The sequence below is a fragment of the Oncorhynchus keta genome, chromosome 37, assembly GCF_023373465.1.
Source record: "Oncorhynchus keta strain PuntledgeMale-10-30-2019 chromosome 37, Oket_V2, whole genome shotgun sequence".
Classification (NCBI taxonomy): Eukaryota; Metazoa; Chordata; class Actinopteri; order Salmoniformes; family Salmonidae; genus Oncorhynchus; species Oncorhynchus keta.
The window spans coordinates 27,406,991-27,427,078 of NC_068457.1; the positions used below are offsets into that span (position 1 = coordinate 27,406,991).

A 20,088-nucleotide genomic window follows, 5' to 3' on the forward strand; every position below is an offset into this window, starting at 1 on the left:
CATCGAAAATCAAACACTGTGAGCCATACGATAGTCCATGTCCCCCCTCCCCTCCATCTTCCTCCCACCTCACCCACTGAAAATATAAACACACAGCTAGCGTTCCAGGTCATCTTTATTGCAGTCATCCTGCCAACATCGCAGGTACCACATTCATCATTCATTTCATATAGCAATCTGCTGAGAGGCGCCAGGACTGCATTAAAAGACAAGGTGGAACGTGCCCGTGAACAAACATGATCATACAGGCAACCTGGGATTTTGGCACGTTGATAAAACATGAATCATTCTAGATCAGCTGCTCATAGAAAAGGAACAAGATAGAATGGATGAGTGGACAGTTATGGCACTAGAAGCCATCCCACATCGTCATCTGGGACTGGCAACAAGGCAAGCTGTTTAAAATAACACTGCTAGCAGCTGAGCACAACTTGTAGCATTGAAGATACCAAGTGCCATTTGTAATTTAATTTCAAGCACACACTGGAAAGTAAAGCACATACACACGTCTGCACATTCAATGCGGTTCGTCTCCCATCTAGAAAAACGGTCATGCAATCTGTTGCGGTGGTGGTGTCCATTCTATTCAGACTATATCTATGTTTTTCGCTTCTCAGGCACAGTGAAATGAAGAGCGGCAATTTGTGGTAAATTAATGACCTGAATGAACATGACACTGCAAAGAAGACATTGGGCCTGTCCCAAATTATACCCTATTCCCTACATAGTGCACTAATTTTAACCTGGGCCAATAAGGCTCTGGTCAAAAGCGGTGCACTATGTAGTGAATAGGGTGCCATTTGGGACGTGGGTATGTTCTACAGGCACCAGAGTCAGCGCTCATGGCCAAACTGCAGACGGTCTTGCTACGAAACCTAATAAAACACCGTAAAGGGATGAATATGTTCTCTAAAGAGGCAGTGTGCAGGGAGAGGCGGGGTCTCCTCAGTCGCTTCCTTGATTGGCCAACCGAGCCAAAGTCTCTTCCTTGATTGGCCGCCGGTGCCATCTGATTGGCTCTGGAGCCTTCTTTAAGCATCTTTGGTGGAAGTCGGAACGCGGTGAGCATAGGAGGAAGAGCTTAGCACAGCACGTGGGTGGGGCCTCATGGCATCAAGAACACAACTCTCTCTCTCCCATCCAATCGCTTTGCACCATGAAGCAACAACAAACATCACATGACAATACAACCGTAATGCCCTGTTACTTTTGAAAACAGTATACAAAATAAAATATTATTTAAATAGGTATAAACATTGCATGAAAAATAGAACAGTATCAAAACAATATGAGTTCACAGTCAGTCCCTCCTGCTGCACGCCGACCCCCTCTCTCACCTCCACCCCTTCCTTACAGCCATAGTGGCAGGGAGGCTAGGGAGTATCCCAACCCACGTCCCCCAGCTCCAGAACCCTCTCCTGGGGTGTCACTGGGACTTGAGCCCCAGGCCGTTGGTGGCGGTGCTGTTGGTGGTGCCGGACCCGGTACTGGAGGTAACAGGGAAGGAGTAGGCCTTGCCCAGCACGATGCGGTCCCGGAGCAGCTTGAAGAGGACGTAGTAGTTACAGAACAGGATGAGGCCCAGGGACAGGGTGTGGTTCCAGCTGTCAGAGCGGAGCAGGGAGTACAACTGGTACAGGACTACGCTGGACTCGATCCAGATTAACAGGTTCAGGATCCGCAACGGCTTGTGGAAAAGGAACTGCAACACAATAAATAATATCACAACTGGTATTTATTTATTTGTAAATAAAAGGGACATCTCAAGGCAGTACATAAACACACACAGACTAAAGGGTCTAGTGAAAGGCAGTACATAAACACACACAGACTAAAGGGTCTAGTGAAAGGCAGTACATAAACACACACAGACTAAAGGGTCTAGTGAAAGGCAGTACATGGGCAGTACATAAACACACAGACTAAAGGGTCTAGTGAAAGGCAGTACATAAACACACACAGACTAAAGGGTCTAGTGAAAGGAAAGGCAGTACATAAAAACACACAGACTAAAGGGTCTAGTGAAAGGCAAATGGGCAGTACATAAACACACACAGACTAAAGGGTCTAGTGAAAGGCAGTACATAAACACACACAGACTAAAGGGTCTAGTGAAAGGCAGTACATAAACACACACAGACTAAAGGGTCTAGTGAAAGGCAGTACATAAACACACACAGACTAAAGGGTCTAGTGAAAGGCAGTACATAAACACACACAGACTCCAGGGTCTAGTGAAAGGCAGTACATAAACACACACAGACTCCAGGGTCTAGTGAAAGGCAGTACATAAACACACACAGACTAAAGGGTCTAGTGAAAGGCAGTACATAAACACACACAGACTAAAGGGTCTAGTGAAAGGCAGTACATAAACACACACAGACTAAAGGGTCTAGTGAAAGGCAGTACATAAACACACACAGACTAAAGGGTCTAGTGAAAGGCAGTACATGGGCAGTACATAAACACACAGACTAAAGGGTCTAGTGAAAGGCAGTACATAAACACACACAGACTAAAGGGTCTAGTGAAAGGCAGTACATAAACACACACAGACTAAAGGGTCTAGTGAAAGGCAGTACATGGGCAGTACATAAACACACAGACTAAAGGGTCTAGTGAAAGGCAGTACATAAACACACACAGACTAAAGGGTCTAGTGAAAGGCAGTACATGGGCAGTACATAAACACACAGACTAAAGGGTCTAGTGAAAGGCAGTACATAAACACACACAGACTAAAGGGTCTAGTGAAAGGCAGTACATAAACACACAGACTAAAGGGTCTAGTGAAAGGCAGTACATAAACACACAGACTAAAGGGTCTAGTGAAAGGCAGTACATAAACACACAGACTAAAGGGTCTAGTGAAAGGCAGTACATAAACACACACAGACTAAAGGGTCTAGTGAAAGGCAGTACATAAACACACACAGACTAAAGGGTCTAGTGAAAGGCAGTACATAAACACACACAGACTAAAGGGTCTAGTGAAAGGCAGTACATGGGCAGTACATAAACACACACAGACTAAAGGGTCTAGTGAAAGGCAGTACATGGGCAGTACATAAACACACAGACTAAAGGGTCTAGTGAAAGGCAGTACATAAACACACACAGACTCCAGGGTCTAGTGAAAGGCAGTACATAAACACACACAGACTAAAGGGTCTAGTGAAAGGCAGTACATAAACACACACAGACTAAAGGGTCTAGTGAAAGGCAGTACATAAACACACACAGACTAAAGGGTCTAGTGAAAGGCAGTACATAAACACACACAGACTAAAGGGTTTAGTGAAAGGCAGTACATAAACACACACAGACTAAAGGGTCTAGTGAAAGGCAGTACATAAACACACACAGACTAAAGGGTCTAGTGAAAGGCAGTACATAAACACACAGACTAAAGGGTCTAGTGAAAGGCAGTACATAAACACACAGACTAAAGGGTCTAGTGAAAGGCAGTACATAAACACACACAGACTAAAGGGTCTAGTGAAAGGCAGTACATAAACACACAGACTAAAGGGTCTAGTGAAAGGCAGTACATAAACACACAGACTAAAGGGTCTAGTGAAAGGCAGTACATGGGCAGTACATAAACACACAGACTAAAGGGTCTAGTGAAAGGCAGTACATAAACACACAGACTAAAGGGTCTAGTGAAAGGCAGTACATGGGCAGTACATAAACACACAGACTAAAGGGTCTAGTGAAAGGCAGTGACTCACGTAAAACCTAGCGTGGGAGACGTCTGAGGGCAGGGCCACGTTGTAGGGTCCTACAGCCTTGTACAGGCTACGACTGTGACGTACCAACACCCCCTGGGGCCAGACTGTACTCTCAGACCACCTGCAACACACAACGAAGAGGTGGAGATTGATCCTACAGCCGACAGATCAAATAGAACCCTGCCTAGAAGACTAGACAGCCTGGTGGACAGCAGGGTGGCTAACCCTCTTCCTGGAGACAGCCTCCTTATGCAGGGCTTTACTCCATCCCTGCTCTAACGCTCCTGGTAGAGTCCTGAAGAACAGTTGATTAGAGTCGATGTGTTGGAATAAAATCCTGCATATCTCTAGTTCTCCAGGAGAAAAGGTTGGGCTACGTACTGACACAAGTGTTGCGGGGCGTTGTTGTAGAAGTATGTGTGTGTGAGTGTGTGTGTGGGGACCACCTAAGCGTGCTGTGGGTCGTTGCTGTAGAAGTATGTGTGTGTGAGTGTGTGTGTGGGGACCACCAGCGTGCTGTGGGTCTGCTGTAGAAGTGTGTGTGTGGACCACCTAAAGCGTGCTGTAGGCCGTTGCTGTAGTAGTGTGTGTGTGTGGGGACCACCTAAGCGTGCTGTAGGCCGTTGCTGTAGTAGTGTGTGTGTGGGGGTGTGTGTGTGGGGACCCTAAGCGTGCTGTAGGCCGTTGCTGTAGTAGTGTGTGTGTGGGGACCACCTAAAGGCCGTTGCTGTAGTAGTGTGTGTGTGTGGGGTAAGGCTGTAGGTCGTTGCTGTAGTAGTGTGTGTGTGGGGACCAGACTAAGCGTGCTGTAGGCCGTTGCTGTAGTAGTGTGTGTGTGTGGGGACCACCTACAGCGTGCTGTAGGCCGTTGCTGTAGTAGTGTGTGTGTGTGGGGACCACCTGCGTGCTGTAGGCCGTTGCTGTAGTAGTGCGTGTGTGTGGGGACCACCTAAGCGTGCTGTAGGCCGTTGCTGTAGTAGTGCGTGTGTGTGGGGACCACCTAAGCGTGCTGTAGGCCGTTGCTGTAGTAGTGTGTGTGTGTGGGGACCACCTGCGTATGCTGTAGGTCGTTGCTGTAGTAGTGTGTGTGTGTGGGGACCACCTAAGCGTGCTGTAGGTCGTTGCTGTAGTAGTGTGTGTGTGGGGGACCACCTAAGCGTGCTGTAGGTCGTTGCTGTAGTAGTGTGTGTGTGTGGGGACCACCTAAGCGTGCTGTAGGCCGTTGCTGTAGTAGTGTGTGTGTGTGGGGACCACCTAAGCGTGCTGTAGGTCGTTGCTGTAGTAGTGTGTGTGTGTGGGGACCACCTAAGCGTGCTGTAGGCCGTTGCTGTAGTAGTGTGTGTGTGTGGGGACCACCTAAGCGTGCTGTAGGTCGTTGCTGTAGTAGTGTGTGTGTGTGGGGACCACCTAAGCGTGCTGTAGGCCGTTGCTGTAGTAGTGTGTGTGTGTGGGGACCACCTAAGCGTGCTGTAGGCCGTTGCTGTAGTAGTGTGTGTGTGGGGACCACCTAAGCGTGCTGTAGGTCGTTGCTGTAGTAGTGTGTGTGTGTGGGGACCACCTAAGCGTGCTGTAGGTCGTTGCTGTAGTAGTGTGTGTGTGTGGGGACCACCTAAGCGTGCTGTAGGCCGTTGCTGTAGTAGTGTGTGTGTGGGTGGGGACCACCTAAGCGTTGCTGTAGGCCGTTGCTGTAGTAGTGTGTGTGTGTGTGGGGACCACCTAAGCGTGCTGTAGGCCGTTGCTGTAGTATTGTGTGTGTGTGGGGACCACCTAAGCGTGCTGTAGGCCGTTGCTGTAGTAGTGTGTGTGCGTGGGGACCACCTAAGCGTGCTGTAGGCCGTTGCTGTAGTAGTGTGTGTGTGTGGGGACCACCTAAGCGTGCTGTAGGCCGTTGCTGTAGTAGTGTGTGTGTGGGGACCACCTAAGCGTGCTGTAGGCCGTTGCTGTAGTAGTGTGTGTGTGTGGGGACCACCTAAGCGTGCTGTAGGTCATTGCTGTAGTAGTGTGTGTGTGTGGGGACCACCTAAGCGTGCTGTAGGCCGTTGCTGTAGTAGTGTGTGTGTGTGGGGACCACCTAAGCGTGCTGTAGGTCGTTGCTGTAGTAGTGTGTGTGTGTGGGGACCACCTAAGCGTGCTGTAGGCCGTTGCTGTAGTATTGTGTGTGTGTGGGGACCACCTAAGCGTGCTGTAGGCCGTTGCTGTAGTAGTGTGTGTGTGTGGGGACCACCTAAGCGTGCTGTAGGTCGTTGCTGTAGTAGTGTGTGTGTGTGGGGACCACCTAAGCGTGCTGTAGGCCGTTGCTGTAGTAGTGTGTGTGTATGTGGACCACCTAAGCGTGCTGTAGGTCGTTGCTGTAGTAGTGTGTGTGTGTGGGGACCACCTAAGCGTGCTGTAGGCCGTTGCTGTAGTAGTGTGTGTGTGTGTGGGGACCACCTAAGCGTGCTGTAGGCCGTTGCTGTAGTAGTGTGTGTGTGTGGGGACCACCTAAGCGTGCTGTAGGCCGTTGCTGTAGTAGTGTGTGTGTGTGTGTGTGGGGACCACCTAAGCGTTGCTGTAGGCCGTTGCTGTAGTAGTGTGTGTGTGTGGGGACCACCTAAGCGTGCTGTAGGCCGTTGCTGTAGTAGTGTGTGTGTGGGGACCACCTAAGCGTTGCTGTAGGCCGTTGCTGTAGTAGTGTGTGTGTGTGTGGGGACCACCTAAGCGTGCTGTAGGCCGTTGCTGTAGTAGTGTGTGTGTGTGGGGACCACCTAAGCGTGCTGTAGGCCGTTGCTGTAGTAGTGTGTGTGTGTGGGGACCACCTAAGCGTGCTGTAGGCCGTTGCTGTAGTAGTGTGTGTGTGTGTGGGGACCACCTAAGCGTGCTGTAGGCCGTTGCTGTAGTAGTGTGTGTGTGTGGGGACCACCTAAGCGTGCTGTAGGCCGTTGCTGTAGTAGTGTGTGTGTGTGGGGACCACCTAAGCGTGCTGTAGGCCGTTGCTGTAGTAGTGTGTGTGTGTGGGGACCACCTAAGCGTACTGTAGGCCGTTGCTGTAGTAGTGTGTGTGTGTGGGGACCACCTAAGCGTGCTGTAGGCCGTTGCTGTAGTAGTGTGTGTGTGTGGGGACCACCTAAGCGTACTGTAGGCCGTTGCTGTAGTAGTGTGTGTGTGTGGGGACCACCTAAGCGTGCTGTGGGTCGTTGCTGTAGAAGTGTGTGTGTGTGTGGACCACCTAAGCGTGCTGTAGGTCGTTGCTGTAGTAGTGTGTGTGTGTGGGGACCACCTAAGCGTGCTGTAGGCCGTTGCTGTAGTAGTGTGTGTGTGTGGGGACCACCTAAGCGTGCTGTAGGCCGTTGCTGTAGTAGTGTGTGTGTGTGGGGACCACCTAAGCGTGCTGTAGGCCGTTGCTGTAGTAGTGTGTGTGTGTGGGGACCACCTAAGCGTGCTGTAGGCCGTTGCTGTAGTAGTGTGTGTGTGTGGGGACCACCTAAGCGTGCTGTAGGTCGTTGCTGTAGTAGTGTGTGTGTGTGGGGACCACCTAAGCGTGCTGTAGGTCGTTGCTGTAGTAGTGTGTGTGTGTGGGGACCACCTAAGCGTGCTGTAGGCCGTTGCTGTAGTAGTGTGTGTGTGTGTGGGGACCACCTAAGCGTGCTGTAGGCCGTTGCTGTAGTAGTGTGTGTGTGTGGGGACCACCTAAGCGTGCTGTAGGCCGTTGCTGTAGTAGTGTGTGTGTGTGGGGACCACCTAAGCGTGCTGTAGGCCGTTGCTGTAGTAGTGTGTGTGTGTGGGGACCACCTAAGCGTGCTGTAGGCCGTTGCTGTAGTAGTGTGTGTGTGTGGGGACCACCTAAGCGTGCTGTAGGCCGTTGCTGTAGTAGTGTGTGTGTGGGGGGACCACCTAAGCGTGCTGTAGGCCGTTGCTGTAGTAGTGTGTGTGTGTGGGGACCACCTAAGCGTGCTGTAGGCCGTTGCTGTAGTAGTGTGTGTGTGTGGGGACCACCTACACATGCTGTGGCGCGTTGCTGTAGAATCCGTGCTCCAGCTTCTGCCAGCGCCCCAGGTGGGCTGCAGAGCGGTGCAGCAGGTCACAGTAGCTGGGAGGTAACAGCTGGCTCATCAGCATCACAAACGCATTGATCCACACCATGATCAGGTGCTCACAGGACCAGCGCATGTCATAGTACTGGGTACTCTGGAGGGGGAGAGAAGAACACGTTTTAGGGTTCAGGGGCCTTAACACAAACGCAGGAGACAGCACCTAGGATACCTGGAGACTGAAGGAGGAAACTGTGAACACACAAAGACTCAGGGGAGGTGAGATGAGTACCAGGAGGGTTGACAGTTCCTTGGATAACGGGGAGGGGAGATGAGTACCAGGAGGGTTGACAGTTCCTTGGATAACGGAGAGGGGAGATGAGTACCAGGAGGGTTGACAGTTCCTTGGATAACGGAGAGGGGAGATGAGTACCAGGAGGGTTGACAGTTCCTTGGATAACGGGGAGGGGAGATGAGTAGCAGGAGGGTTGACAGTTCCTTGGATAACGGAGAGGGGAGATGAGTACCAGGAGGGTTGACAGTTCCTTGGATAACGGGGAGGGGAGATGAGTACCAGGAGGGTTGACAGTTCCTTGGATAACGGGGAGGGGAGATGAGTACCAGGAGGGTTGACAGTTCCTTGGATAACGGAGAGGGGAGATGAGTACCAGGAGGGTTGACAGTTCCTTGGATAACGGGGAGGGGAGATGAGTACCAGGAGGGTTGACAGTTCCTTGGATAACGGAGAGGGGAGATGAGTAGCAGGAGGGTTGACAGTTCCTTGGATAACTGAGAGGGAGATGAGTACCAGGAGGGTTGACAGTTCCTTGGATAACTGAGAGGGGAGATGAGTACCAGCAGGGTTGACAGTTCCTTGGATAACGGGGAGGGGAGATGAGTAGCAGGAGGGTTGACAGTTCCTTGGATAACGGAGAGGGAGATGAGTACCAGCAGGGTTGACAGTTCCTTGGATAACGGGGAGGGGAGATGAGTACCAGGAGGGTTGACAGTTCCTTGGATAACAGGGAGGGAGATGAGTAGCAGCAGGGTTGACAGTTCCTTGGATAACGGAGAGGGAGATGAGTACCAGGAGGGTTGACAGTTCCTTGGATAACAGGGAGGGGAGATGAGTAGCAGCAGGGTTGACAGTTCCTTGAATAACGGAGAGGGAGATGAGTAGCAGGAGGGTTGACAGTTCCTTGGATAACGGGGAGGGGAGATGAGTAGCAGGAGGGTTGACAGTTCCTTGGATAACGGGGAGGGAGATGAGTACCAAGAGGGTTGACAGTTCCTTGGATAACGGAGAGGGGAGTTGAGTACCAGGAGGGTTGACAGTTCCTTGGATAACGGGGAGGGGAGATGAGTACCAGGAGGGTTGACAGTTCCTTGGATAACGGGGAGGGAGATGAGTACCAAGAGGGTTGACAGTTCCTTGGATAACGGAGAGGGGAGATGAGTACCAGGAGGGTTGACAGTTCCTTGGATAACGGGGAGGGGAGTTGAGTAGCAACAGGGTTGACAGTTCCTTGGATAACGGGGAGGGGAGATGAGTACCAGGAGGGTTGACAGTTCCTTGGATAACGGAGAGGGGAGATGAGTACCAAGAGGGTTGACAGTTCCTTGATAACTTAGAGGAGAGATGAGTACCAAGAGGGTTGACAGTTCCTTGGATAACGGGGAGGAGAGATGAGTACCAGCAGGGTTGACAGTTCCTTGGATAACGGAGAGGGGAGATGAGTACCAGCAGGGTTGACAGTTCCTTGGATAACGGGGAGGGGAGATGAGTACCAGCAGGGTTGACAGTTCCTTGGATAACGGAGAGGGGAGATGAGTACCAGGAGGGTTGACAGTTCCTTGGATAACGGAGAGGGGAGATGAGTACCAGGAGGGTTGACAGTTCCTTGGATAACGGGGAGGGGAGATGAGTACCAGGAGGGTTGACAGTTCCTTGGATAACGGGGAGGGGAGATGAGTACCAGCAGGGTTGACAGTTCCTTGGATAACTGAGAGGAGAGATGAGTACCAAGAGGGTTGACAGTTCCTTGGATAACGGGGAGGAGAGATGAGTACCAGCAGGGTTGACAGTTCCTTGGATAACTGAGAGGGGAGATGAGTACCAGGAGGGTTGACAGTTCCTTGGATAACGGGGAGGGGAGATGAGTACCAGGAGGGTTGACAGTTCCTTGGATAACGGGGAGGGGAGATGAGTACCAGGAGGGTTGACAGTTCCTTGGATAACGGGGAGGGGAGATGAGTACCAGCAGGGTTGACAGTTCCTTGGATAACGGGGAGGGGAGATGAGTACCAGCAGGGTTGACAGTTCCTTGGATAACGGAGAGGGGAGATGAGTACCAGGAGGGTTGACAGTTCCTTGGATAACGGGGAGGGGAGATGAGTACCAGGAGGGTTGACAGTTCCTTGGATAACGGGGAGGGGAGATGAGTACCAGGAGGGTTGACAGTTCCTTGGATAACGGAGAGGGGAGATGAGTACCAGGAGGGTTGACAGTTCCTTGGATAACGGGGAGGGGAGATGAGTACCAGGAGGGTTGACAGTTCCTTGGATAACGGGGAAGGGAGATGAGTACCAGGAGGGTTGACAGTTCCTTGGATAACGGAGAGGGGAGATGAGTACCAGGAGGGTTGACAGTTCCTTGGATAACGGAGAGGGGAGATGAGTACCAGCAGGGTTGACAGTTCCTTGGATAACGGGGAGGGGAGATGAGTACCAGCAGGGTTGACAGTTCCTTGGATAACGGAGAGGGAGATGAGTACCAAGAGGGTTGACAGTTCCTTGGATAACGGGGAAGGGAGGAGAAGGAAAGCAGCAAACTGCTAGAGGGAGGGAAAGAGTGGAGGAAGGAGAGGGAGAGGAAGTGTGACGTACCTTGATGAAGCAGAGAGGAAGGCTACGTAGTAAGGGTTAGGGTTTGTACCTTGATGAAGCAGGGAGGAAGGCTACGTAGTAAGGGTTAGGGTTTGTACCTTGATGAAGCAGGGAGGAAGGCTACGTAGTAAGGGTTAGGGTTTGTACCTTGATGAAGCAGGGAGGAAGGCTACGTAGTAAGGGTTAGGGTTTGTACCTTGATGAAGCAGGGAGGAAGGCTACGTAGTAAGGGTTAGGGTTTGTACCTTGATGAAGCAGGGAGGAAGGCTACGTAGTAAGGGTTAGGGTTTGTACCTTGATGAAGCAGGGAGGAAGGCTACGTAGTAAGGGTTAGGGTTTGTACCTTGATGAAGCAGGGAGGAAGGCTACGTAGTAAGGGTTAGGGTTTGTACCTTGATGAAGCAGGGAGGAAGGCTACGTAGTAAGGGTTAGGGTTTGTACCTTGATGAAGCAGGGAGGAAGGCTACGTAGTAAGGGTTAGGGTTTGTACCTTGACGAAGCAGAGAGGAAAGCTATGTAGTAAGGGTTAGGGTTTGTACCTTGATGAAGCAGGGAGGAAGGCTATGTAGTAAGGGTTAGGGTTTGTACCTTGATGAAGCAGAGAGGAAGGCTACGTAGTAAGGGTTAGGGTTTGTACCTTGACGAAGCAGAGAGGAAGGCTACGTAGTAAGGGTTAGGGTTTGTACCTTGACGAAGCAGGGAGGAAGGCTACGTAGTAAGGGTTAGGGTTTGTACCTTGATGAAGCAGAGAGGAAGGCTATGTAGTAAGGGTTAGGGTTTGTACCTTGACGAAGCAGAGGAAGGCTACGTAGTAAGGGTTAGGGTTTGTACCTTGACGAAGCAGAGAGGAAGGCTATGTAGTAAGGGTTAGGGTTTGTACCTTGACGAAGCAGAGAGGAAGGCTACGTAGTAAGGGTTAGGGTTTGTACCTTGACGAAGCAGAGAGGAAGGCTATGTAGTAAGGGTTAGGGTTTGTACCTTGACGAAGCAGAGGGGGAGGAAGGCTACGTAGTAAGGGTTAGGGTTTGTACCTTGACGAAGCAGAGGGGGAGGAAGGCTACGTAGTAAGGGTTAGGGTTTGTACCTTGATGAAGCAGAGGGAGGCTACGTAGTAAGGGTTAGGGTTTGTACCTTGACGAAGCAGAGGGGGAGGAAGGCTACGTAGTAAGGGTTAGGGTTTGTACCTTGACGAAGCAGAGGGGGAGGAAGGCTACGTAGTAAGGGTTAGGGTTTGTACCTTGACGAAGCAGAGGGGGAGGAAGGCTACGTAGTAAGGGTTAGGGTTTGTACCTTGACGAAGCAGAGGGGGAGGAAGGCTACGTAGTAAGGGTTAGGGTTTGTACCTTGACGAAGCAGAGGGGGAGGAAGGCTACGTAGTAAGGGTTAGGGTTTGTACCTTGACGAAGCAGAGGGGGAGGAAGGCTACGTAGTAAGGGTTAGGGTTTGTACCTTGACGAAGCAGAGGGGGAGGAAGGCTACGTAGTAAGGGTTAGGGTTTGTACCTTGACGAAGCAGAGAGGGAGGAAGGCTACGTAGTAAGGGTTAGGGTTTGTACCTTGACGAAGCAGAGGGGGAGGAAGGCTACGTAGTAAGCGCTGAAGAGGGAGTTGAAGAGAACTTCCTTGATGCGACGGTTGAAGTCGCTCCGGAGTTCTTCCACCTCGCTGCGGATGAGTTCTGGAGACGGGGGCTGGGGACAGGTGTGGTGGGGGATGTGGCCTGGAGTGGTGAACTGCTCTCTCAGGTTCTCCCTTAGTAACGCTAGGAAGTCCTTAGGCCTGGAGGGAGAAGAGAGAAGTAAGAATGATCTAGGATCCGTTTTTTCTAGTCTCCAGGTGTCACTCGTGTTTAATTGCTAATTTGTCATTTACTTCACCACCATGGCCTATTTATTGCCTTACCTCCCTTATCTTACCTCATTTGCACTCACTGTATATAGACTTGTCTATTGTGTTATTGACTGCATGTTTATTTATTCCATGTGTAACTCTGTTGTTTGTGTCGCACTGATTTGCTTTATCTTGGCCAGGTCGCAGTTGCAAATGAGAACTTGTTCTCAACTGGTCTACCTGGTTAAATAAAGGTTAAATAAATAAGATATATATTTTTTAAATGAGATGGGAGTTCCATACACTCATGGCTCTGTATAATACTGTACGTTTCCTTGAATATGTTCTGGACCTGGAGACTGTGAAAAGACCCCTGGTGGCATGTCTGGTGGGGTAAGAGCGTTTCACACGGCGTATCCCATTTAACAAACCAAACATTCAATACCGCTATAGAAGGTAAAGTAAAAACCCAAACCGGTCCGTGCATCAATACTGGTATATAGTCAAATACGGTATACCGCCTAGCCCTAGCAGTCAGTCTTTCCTCAGCTCTTAGCCAAGAGAGACTGGCATGCATAGTTTTAATATTATCACTCTGATTACAATGAAGAGCAAGACGTTCTGCTCTGTTCTGGGCCAGCTGCAGGTTAACTAGGTCTTTCTTTGTAGCACTTGACCACATGGCTGGACAATAATCAAGATAAGATAAAACTAGAACCTGCAGAACTTGCTTTGTGGAGTGTGGTGTCAATAAAGCAGAGCATCTCTTTATTACGGCTAAGCTTCTCCCCATCTCTACAACCATTAAATCTATATGTTTTGACCATGACAGTTTACAATCTAAGGTAACGCCAGGTAATTTAGTCTCCTCAACTTGTTCAACAGCCACACCATTCATTACCACATTCAGCTGAGGTCCAGAACTTAGGGAATGATTTGTACCAAATACAATGGTCTTAGTTTTAGAGATGTTCAGGACAGGTTATTACTGGCCACCCATTCCAAAACAGACTGTAACTCTTTGTTAAGGGTTTCAGTGACTTCATTAGCTGTGGTTTCTGATGTGTATATGATTGAATACATAGACACACATGCTTTGTTAAATGCCAGTGGTAGAAATAGAAAAGAAGTCCTAGAGAGCTGCCCTGCGGTACACAACAATTTACATGTTTGACATTAGAGAAGCTTCCATTAAAGAAAACCCTCTGAGCTCTATTAGATACATGGCTCTGAATCCACGAGGTTGAAAAGCCACCACACATGTTCTCAACAACAGGTTATGGTCAATAATATCAAAGGCTGCACTGAAATCTAACAGTACAGCTCCCACAATCTTCTTAATATCAATTTCTTTCAACCAGTCAGTCATTCGTGTCAGTGCAGTACATATTGAGTGCCCTTCTCTATAAGCATGCTGAAAGTCTGTTGTTAATTTGTTTACAGAGAAACAGCATTGTATTTGGCCAAAAACAATTCCCCCAACAGTTTGCTAAGAGCTGGCAGCCAGCTGATTGGTCTGCTGTTAGAACCAGTAAAAGCCGCTTCACCACTCTTGGGTAGTGAAATGACTTTGGCTTCCCTTCAGGCCTGAGGACAAAGACTTTCCTCGGGGCTCAGATTAAAGATATGACAGATGGGATGGTAGCTGACTCTAGAGCCACTCCTCAGTAGCTTTCCATCTAAGTTGTCAATGCCAGGAGGTTGGTCATTATTGATCGATAACAATTATTCCACCTCTCCCAGACCAACTTCACAAAATTATAACTTAGAAAAACATTGTTTCATTATCAGTTTTTTTATGTATGAATACTATGGATCACTCACTGTTCGTTGTTGGCATTTCCTGCCTAAGTTTGCCATTAAGTAATCATTCAAATAATTGGCAACATCCAATGATGGAGAATAATCCCTCACTCTGAACCCAATAGCATGTGTCAGACAACCACAGTGGATGGAGAATAATCCCTCACTCTGAACCCAATAGCATGTGCCAGACAACCACAGTGGATGGAGAATAATCCCTCACTCTGAACCCAATAGCATGTGTCAGACCACCACAGTGGATGGAGAATAATCCCTCACTCTGAACCCAATAGCATGTGTCAGACAACCACAGTGGATGGAGAATAATCCCTCGCTCTGAACACAATAGCATGTGTCAGACCACCACAGTGGATGGAGAATAATCCCTCACTCTGAACCCAATAGCATGTGTCAGACAACCACAGTGGATGGAGAATAATCCCTCACTCTGAACCCAATAGCATGTGTCAGACAACCACAGCGGATGGAGAATAATCCCTCACTGTGAACCCAATAGCATGTGTCAGACAACCACAGTGGATGGAGAATAATCCCTCACTCTGAACCCAATAGCATGTGTCAGACAACCACAGTGGATGGAGAATAATCCCTCACTCTGAACCCAATAGCATGTGTCAGACAACCACAGTGGATGGAGAATAATCCCTCACTCTGAACCCAATAGCATGTGTCAGACAACCACAGTGGATGGAGAATAATCCCTCACTCTGAACCCAATAGCATGTGTCAGACAACCACAGTGGATGGAGAATAATCCCCAACTCTGAACCCAATAGCATGTGTCAGACCACCACAGTGGATGGAGAATAATCCCTCGCTCTGATCCCTCACTCTGAACCCAATAGCATGTGTCAGACAACCACAGTGGATGGAGAATAATCCCTCACTCTGAACCCAATAGCATGTGTCAGACAACCACAGTGGATGGAGAATAATCCCTCACTCTGAACCCAATAGCATGTGTCAGACAACCACAGTGGATGGAGAATAATCCCTCACTCTGAACCCAATAGCATGTGTCAGACAACCACAGTGGATGGAGAATAATCCCTCACTCTGAACCCAATAGCATGTGCCAGACAACCACAGTGGATGGAGAATAATCCCTCACTCTGAACCCAATAGCATGTGTCAGACAACCACAGTGGATGGAGAATAATCCCTCACTCTGAACCCAATAGCATGTGTCAGACAACCACAGTGGATGGAGAATAATCCCTCACTCTGAACCCAATAGCATGTGCCAGACAACCACAGTGGATGGAGAATAATCCCTCACTCTGAACCCAATAGCATGTGTCAGACAACCACAGTGGATGGAGAATAATCTCTCACTCTGAACCCAATAGCATGTGTCAGACAACCACAGTGGATGGAGAATAATCCCTCACTGTGAACCCAATAGCATGTGTCAGACAACCACAGTGGATGGAGAATAATCCCTCACTCTGAACCCAATAGCATGTGTCAGACAACCACAGTGGATGGAGAATAATCCCTCACTCTGAACCCAATAGCATGTGTCAGACAACCACAGTGGATGGAGAATAATCCCTCACTCTGAACCCAATAGCATGTGTCAGACAACCACAGTGGATGGAGAATAATCCCTCACTCTGAACCCAATAGCATGTGTCAGACAACCACAGTGGATGGAGAATAATCCCTCACTGTGAACCCAATAGCATGTGTCAGACAACCACAGTGGATGGAGAATAATCCCTCACTCTGAACCCAATAGCATGTGTCAGACAACCACAGTGGATGGAGAATAATCCCTCACTGTGAACCCAATAGCATGTGTCAGACAACCACAGTGGATGGAGAATAATCCCTCACTCTGAACCCAATAGCATGTGTCAGACAACCACAGTGGATGGAGAATAATCCCTCACTCTGAACCCAATAGCATGTGTCAGACAACCACAGTGGATGGAGAATAATCCCTCACTCTGAACCCAATAGCATGTGTCAGACAACCACAGTGGATGGATAATAATCCCTCACTCTGAACCCAATAGCATGTGTCAGACAACCACAGTGGATGTGACTGTACATTAAAACACGACCGGGAGACTCATGGGGGCGGCACACAATTGGCCCAGCGTCGTCCGGGTTAGGGAAGGGTTTGGCCAGCGGGGATGTCCTTGTCCCATCGCGCACTAGCGACTTCTGTGACGGGCCGGGCGCAGTGCACGCTGACACGGTGGCCAGGTGTATGGAGTTTCCTCCGACACATTAGTGCGGCTGGCTTCCGGGTTAAGCGGGCATTGTGTCAAGAAGCAGTGCGGCTTGGTTGGGTTGTGTTTCGGAGGACTCACAGCTCTTGACCTTCGACCTCTCCCGAGTCCATACAGTAGTTGCAGCGACGAGACAAGACTGTAAACTACCAATTGGATCCCACGAAATTGGGGAGAAAAAGGTGTACATTTTTGTAATAAAAATGACAATTGAAAATAATGTTGCATTTAAGTCTAGATTTACTAAACAGAAATATCAAAACATTCTTTCAACATCTCCAAAGCAACTGCCTGACTATGGCGCAGGTACCACTGACTCACTGCCCTTCTCTATTTGCAAGAAGCTTGTTTTAAAATAACGATTCTCATAAAGAAGAAGCCTGCTGGTAACTGGTAATTGATTAGGACAGCTGGTGTCCTAAAGATCTGTCAACTAGGTAGGACTCTTACGACTAGAGGTTTCATGAATAGCTTGTATTCTGAATCATAAGAGCAGGAGATTCTCTATTCTCAGCACTTAATAGCAATTTTCTACTCTGAGCCTCTTTGTGGATACGGGGCCCAGCGCTCCTACTGTCATTATTAATACAGACACAGAAATAAAACAGATCAGACAAAAGTCAAGTCCTCTTCTGTCTTATTCAGTTTCATTCTTTTAAAATGACACTTATTGCATTTATGAAAACGTCACATGACAGGAATATCACATTGTTGTCTCTTTGCAGTGTACTCTCTATGGTACTTCAAATGCCCAGCATTTAGGTGGGGTGTCAGCTGAAAAGACCACGGACTAAACTCACACAATCAAAAAAAGAGGAATCTGTCCCAGGCTGTGAGAGAGAAGAAATCAAGAGTTCCTGACTGCCTCTGATTCCACCCACTTCACAGGGAACTTTCATTGACATGGTTTAAATCAATGTTCTGTCCCCCACTCTGACCAGAAGGGTGTGTTTGGCTGGGGAGAGAACATTGAAGCCTGTTGTTTCATTTGTTTACCTGAATAAGGGGAGTGTGTGTGTGTTTATGTTTACCTGAATAAGGGGAGTGTGTGTGTGTTTATGTTTACCTGAATAAGGGGAGTGTGTGTGTGTTTATGTTTACCTGAATAAGGGGAGTGTGTGTGTTTATGTTTACCTGAATAAGGGGAGTGTGTGTGTTTATGTTTACCTGAATAAGGGGAGTGTGTGTGTTTATGTTTACCTGAATAAGGGGAGTGTGTGTGTTTATGTTTACCTGAATAAGGGGAGTGTGTGTGTTTATGTTTACCTGAATAAGGGGAGTGTGTGTGTTTATGTTTACCTGAATAAGGGGAGTGTGTGTGTTTATGTTTACCTGAATAAGGGGAGTGTGTGTGTTTATGTTTACCTGAATAAGGGGAGTGTGTGTGTTTATGTTTACCTGAATAAGGGAGTGTGTGTGTTTATGTTTACCTGAATAAGGGAGTGTGTGTGTTTATGTTTACCTGAATAAGGGAGTGTGTGTGTTTATGTTTACCTGAATAAGGGAGTGTGTGTGTTTATGTTTACCTGAATAAGGGGAGTGTGTGTGTTTATGTTTACCTGAATAAGGGGAGTGTGTGTGTTTATGTTTACCTGAATAAGGGAGTGTGTGTGTTTATGTTTACCTGAATAAGGGAGTGTGTGTGTTTATGTTTACCTGAATAAGGGAGTGTGTGTGTTTATGTTTACCTGAATAAGGGGAGTGTGTGTGTTTATGTTTACCTGAATAAGGGGAGTGTGTGTGTGTTTACCTGAATAAGGGGAGTGTGTGTGTGTGTGTGTTTATGTTTACCTGAATAAGGGGAGTGTGTGTGTGTGTGTGTGTTTATGTTTACCTGAATAAGGGGAGTGTGTGTGTGTGTGTGTGTTTATGTTTACCTGAATAAGGGAGTGTGTGTGTGTGTGTGTTTATGTTTACCTGAATAAGGGGAGTGTGTGTGTGTGTGTGTTTATGTTTACCTGAATAAGGGAGTGTGTGTGTGTGTGTTTATGTTTACCTGAATAAGGGGAGTGTGTGTGTGTGTGTTTATGTTTACCTGAATAAGGGGAGTGTGTGTGTGTGTGTTTATGTTTACCTGAATAAGGGAGTGTGTGTGTGTGTGTTTATGTTTACCTGAATAAGGGGAGTGTGTGTGTGTGTGTTTATGTTTACCTGAATAAGGAGTGTGTGTGTGTGTGTTTATGTTTACCTGAATAAGGGGAGTGTGTGTGTGTGTGTTTATGTTTACCTGAATAAGGGGAGTGTGTGTGTTTATGTTTACCTGAATAAGGGGAGTGTGTGTGTTTATGTTTACCTGAATAAGGGGAGTGTGTGTGTGTTTACCTGAATAAGGGGAGTGTGTGTGTGTGTGTTTATGTTTACCTGAATAAGGGGTGTGTGTGTGTGTTTATGTTTACCTGAATAAGGGGAGTGTGTGTGTGTGTTTATGTTTACCTGAATAAGGGGAGTGTGTGTGTGTGTTTATGTTTACCTGAATAAGGGGAGTGTGTGTGTGTGTTTATGTTTACCTGAATAAGGGAGTGTGTGTGTGTGTGTTTATGTTTACCTGAATAAGGGGAGTGTGTGTGTGTGTGTGTTTATGTTTACCTGAATAAGGGGAGTGTGTGTGTGTGTGTGTTTATGTTTACCTGAATAAGGGGAGTGTGTGTGTGTGTTTATGTTTACCTGAATAAGGGGAGTGTGTGTGTGTGTTTATGTTTACCTGAATAAGGGGAGTGTGTGTGTGTGTTTATGTTTACCTGAATAAGGGAGTGTGTGTGTGTGTTTATGTTTACCTGAATAAGGGGTGTGTGTGTGTGTTTATGTTTACCTGAATAAGGGGAGTGTGTGTGTGTGTTTATGTTTACCTGAATAAGGGGAGTGTGTGTGTGTTTATGTTTACCTGAATAAGGGGAGTGTGTGTGTGTTTATGTTTACCTGAATAAGGGGAGTGTGTGTGTGTTTATGTTTACCTGAATAAGGGGAGTGTGTGTGTGTTTATGTTTACCTGAATAAGGGGAGTGTGTGTGTGTTTATGTTTACCTGAAGAAGGGGAGTGTGTGTGTGTTTATGTTTACCTGAAGAAGGGGAGTGTGTGTGTTTATGTTTACCTGAAGAAGGGGAGTGTGTGTGTTTATGTTTACCTGAAGAAGGTGTGTGTGTGTGTTTATGTTTACCTGAAGAAGGGGAGTGTGTGTGTGTGTGTTTATGTTTACCTGAAGAAGGGGAGTGTGTGTGTTTATGTTTACCTGAAGAAGGGGAGTGTGTGTGTTTATGTTTACCTGAAGAAGGGGAGTGTGTGTGTTTATGTTTACCTGAAGAAGGGGAGTGTGTGTGTTTATGTTTACCTGAAGAAGGGCCCGTGGGACAGGTCCTGGTCTGAGTAACTACAGTCTGAAGGCACTGGCTGGGCCCTACTCTCCTGATGGAAGCAACACAGGGGAACATACACCCCAAACCTGTTGCACAGAGAGAGACAGGGATGAAAGAGGGAGAGAAAAAGGAGAGAGCGAAAGAGAAAAATGAAAGAGGAGAGAGAAAGAGAGAGAGGACAACAGGAAATAAAGAACCATGTGTTAAATCAACT

The 20,088-nt window shown here is 48.1% G+C and overlaps 1 protein-coding gene and 3 long non-coding RNA genes across 6 annotated transcripts in view; all 4 read right to left on the reverse strand.

Moving 5' to 3' along the window:
* Positions 1-65: 65 nt before the first annotated feature.
* LOC127916634 (transmembrane protein 39A-B-like) overlaps positions 66-20,088 on the reverse strand; it is a 22,069-nt gene continuing 2,046 nt past the window's right edge. Inside the window, exons 2-6 of the mRNA XM_052498944.1 lie at positions 19,850-20,010; positions 12,186-12,408; positions 7,714-7,901; positions 3,738-3,858; positions 66-1,702 (exon numbers count right to left, since the gene is read on the reverse strand). Of these exons, the coding sequence (XP_052354904.1) occupies positions 1,427-1,702; positions 3,738-3,858; positions 7,714-7,901; positions 12,186-12,408; positions 19,850-20,010 (969 nt within the window). The 3' untranslated portion in view covers positions 66-1,426. The remainder of the gene's footprint in view (positions 1,703-3,737; positions 3,859-7,713; positions 7,902-12,185; positions 12,409-19,849; positions 20,011-20,088) is intronic.
* Positions 4,809-7,685, reverse strand: LOC127916810 (uncharacterized). Of its 2 annotated transcripts, XR_008096168.1 has the most exons (6): positions 7,249-7,685; positions 6,064-6,167; positions 5,809-6,012; positions 5,245-5,346; positions 4,890-5,195; positions 4,809-4,839 (listed from the first exon to the last, which is right to left on the reverse strand). It is a non-coding gene; the product is annotated as an uncharacterized LOC127916810 (long non-coding RNA). The 2 variants fall into 2 exon arrangements; XR_008096169.1 differs by lacking the exons at positions 4,809-4,839; positions 4,890-5,195; positions 5,245-5,346; positions 5,809-6,012; positions 6,064-6,167 and adding exons at positions 5,551-5,706; positions 6,276-6,327 and having other exon boundaries at positions 6,943-7,685.
* LOC127916811 (uncharacterized) lies at positions 10,554-11,911 on the reverse strand. 2 transcript variants are annotated; one of them, XR_008096171.1, is made up of 6 exons: positions 11,762-11,911; positions 11,560-11,661; positions 11,462-11,510; positions 11,317-11,414; positions 11,170-11,218; positions 10,554-11,120 (listed from the first exon to the last, which is right to left on the reverse strand). It is a non-coding gene; the product is annotated as an uncharacterized LOC127916811 (long non-coding RNA). The 2 variants fall into 2 exon arrangements; XR_008096170.1 differs by lacking the exon at positions 11,317-11,414 and having other exon boundaries at positions 11,170-11,267; positions 11,415-11,510.
* LOC127916812 (uncharacterized) lies at positions 17,519-19,587 on the reverse strand. Its single transcript, XR_008096172.1, has 7 exons — positions 19,333-19,587; positions 19,151-19,261; positions 18,957-19,030; positions 18,751-18,816; positions 18,212-18,244; positions 18,050-18,115; positions 17,519-17,921 (listed from the first exon to the last, which is right to left on the reverse strand). It is a non-coding gene; the product is annotated as an uncharacterized LOC127916812 (long non-coding RNA).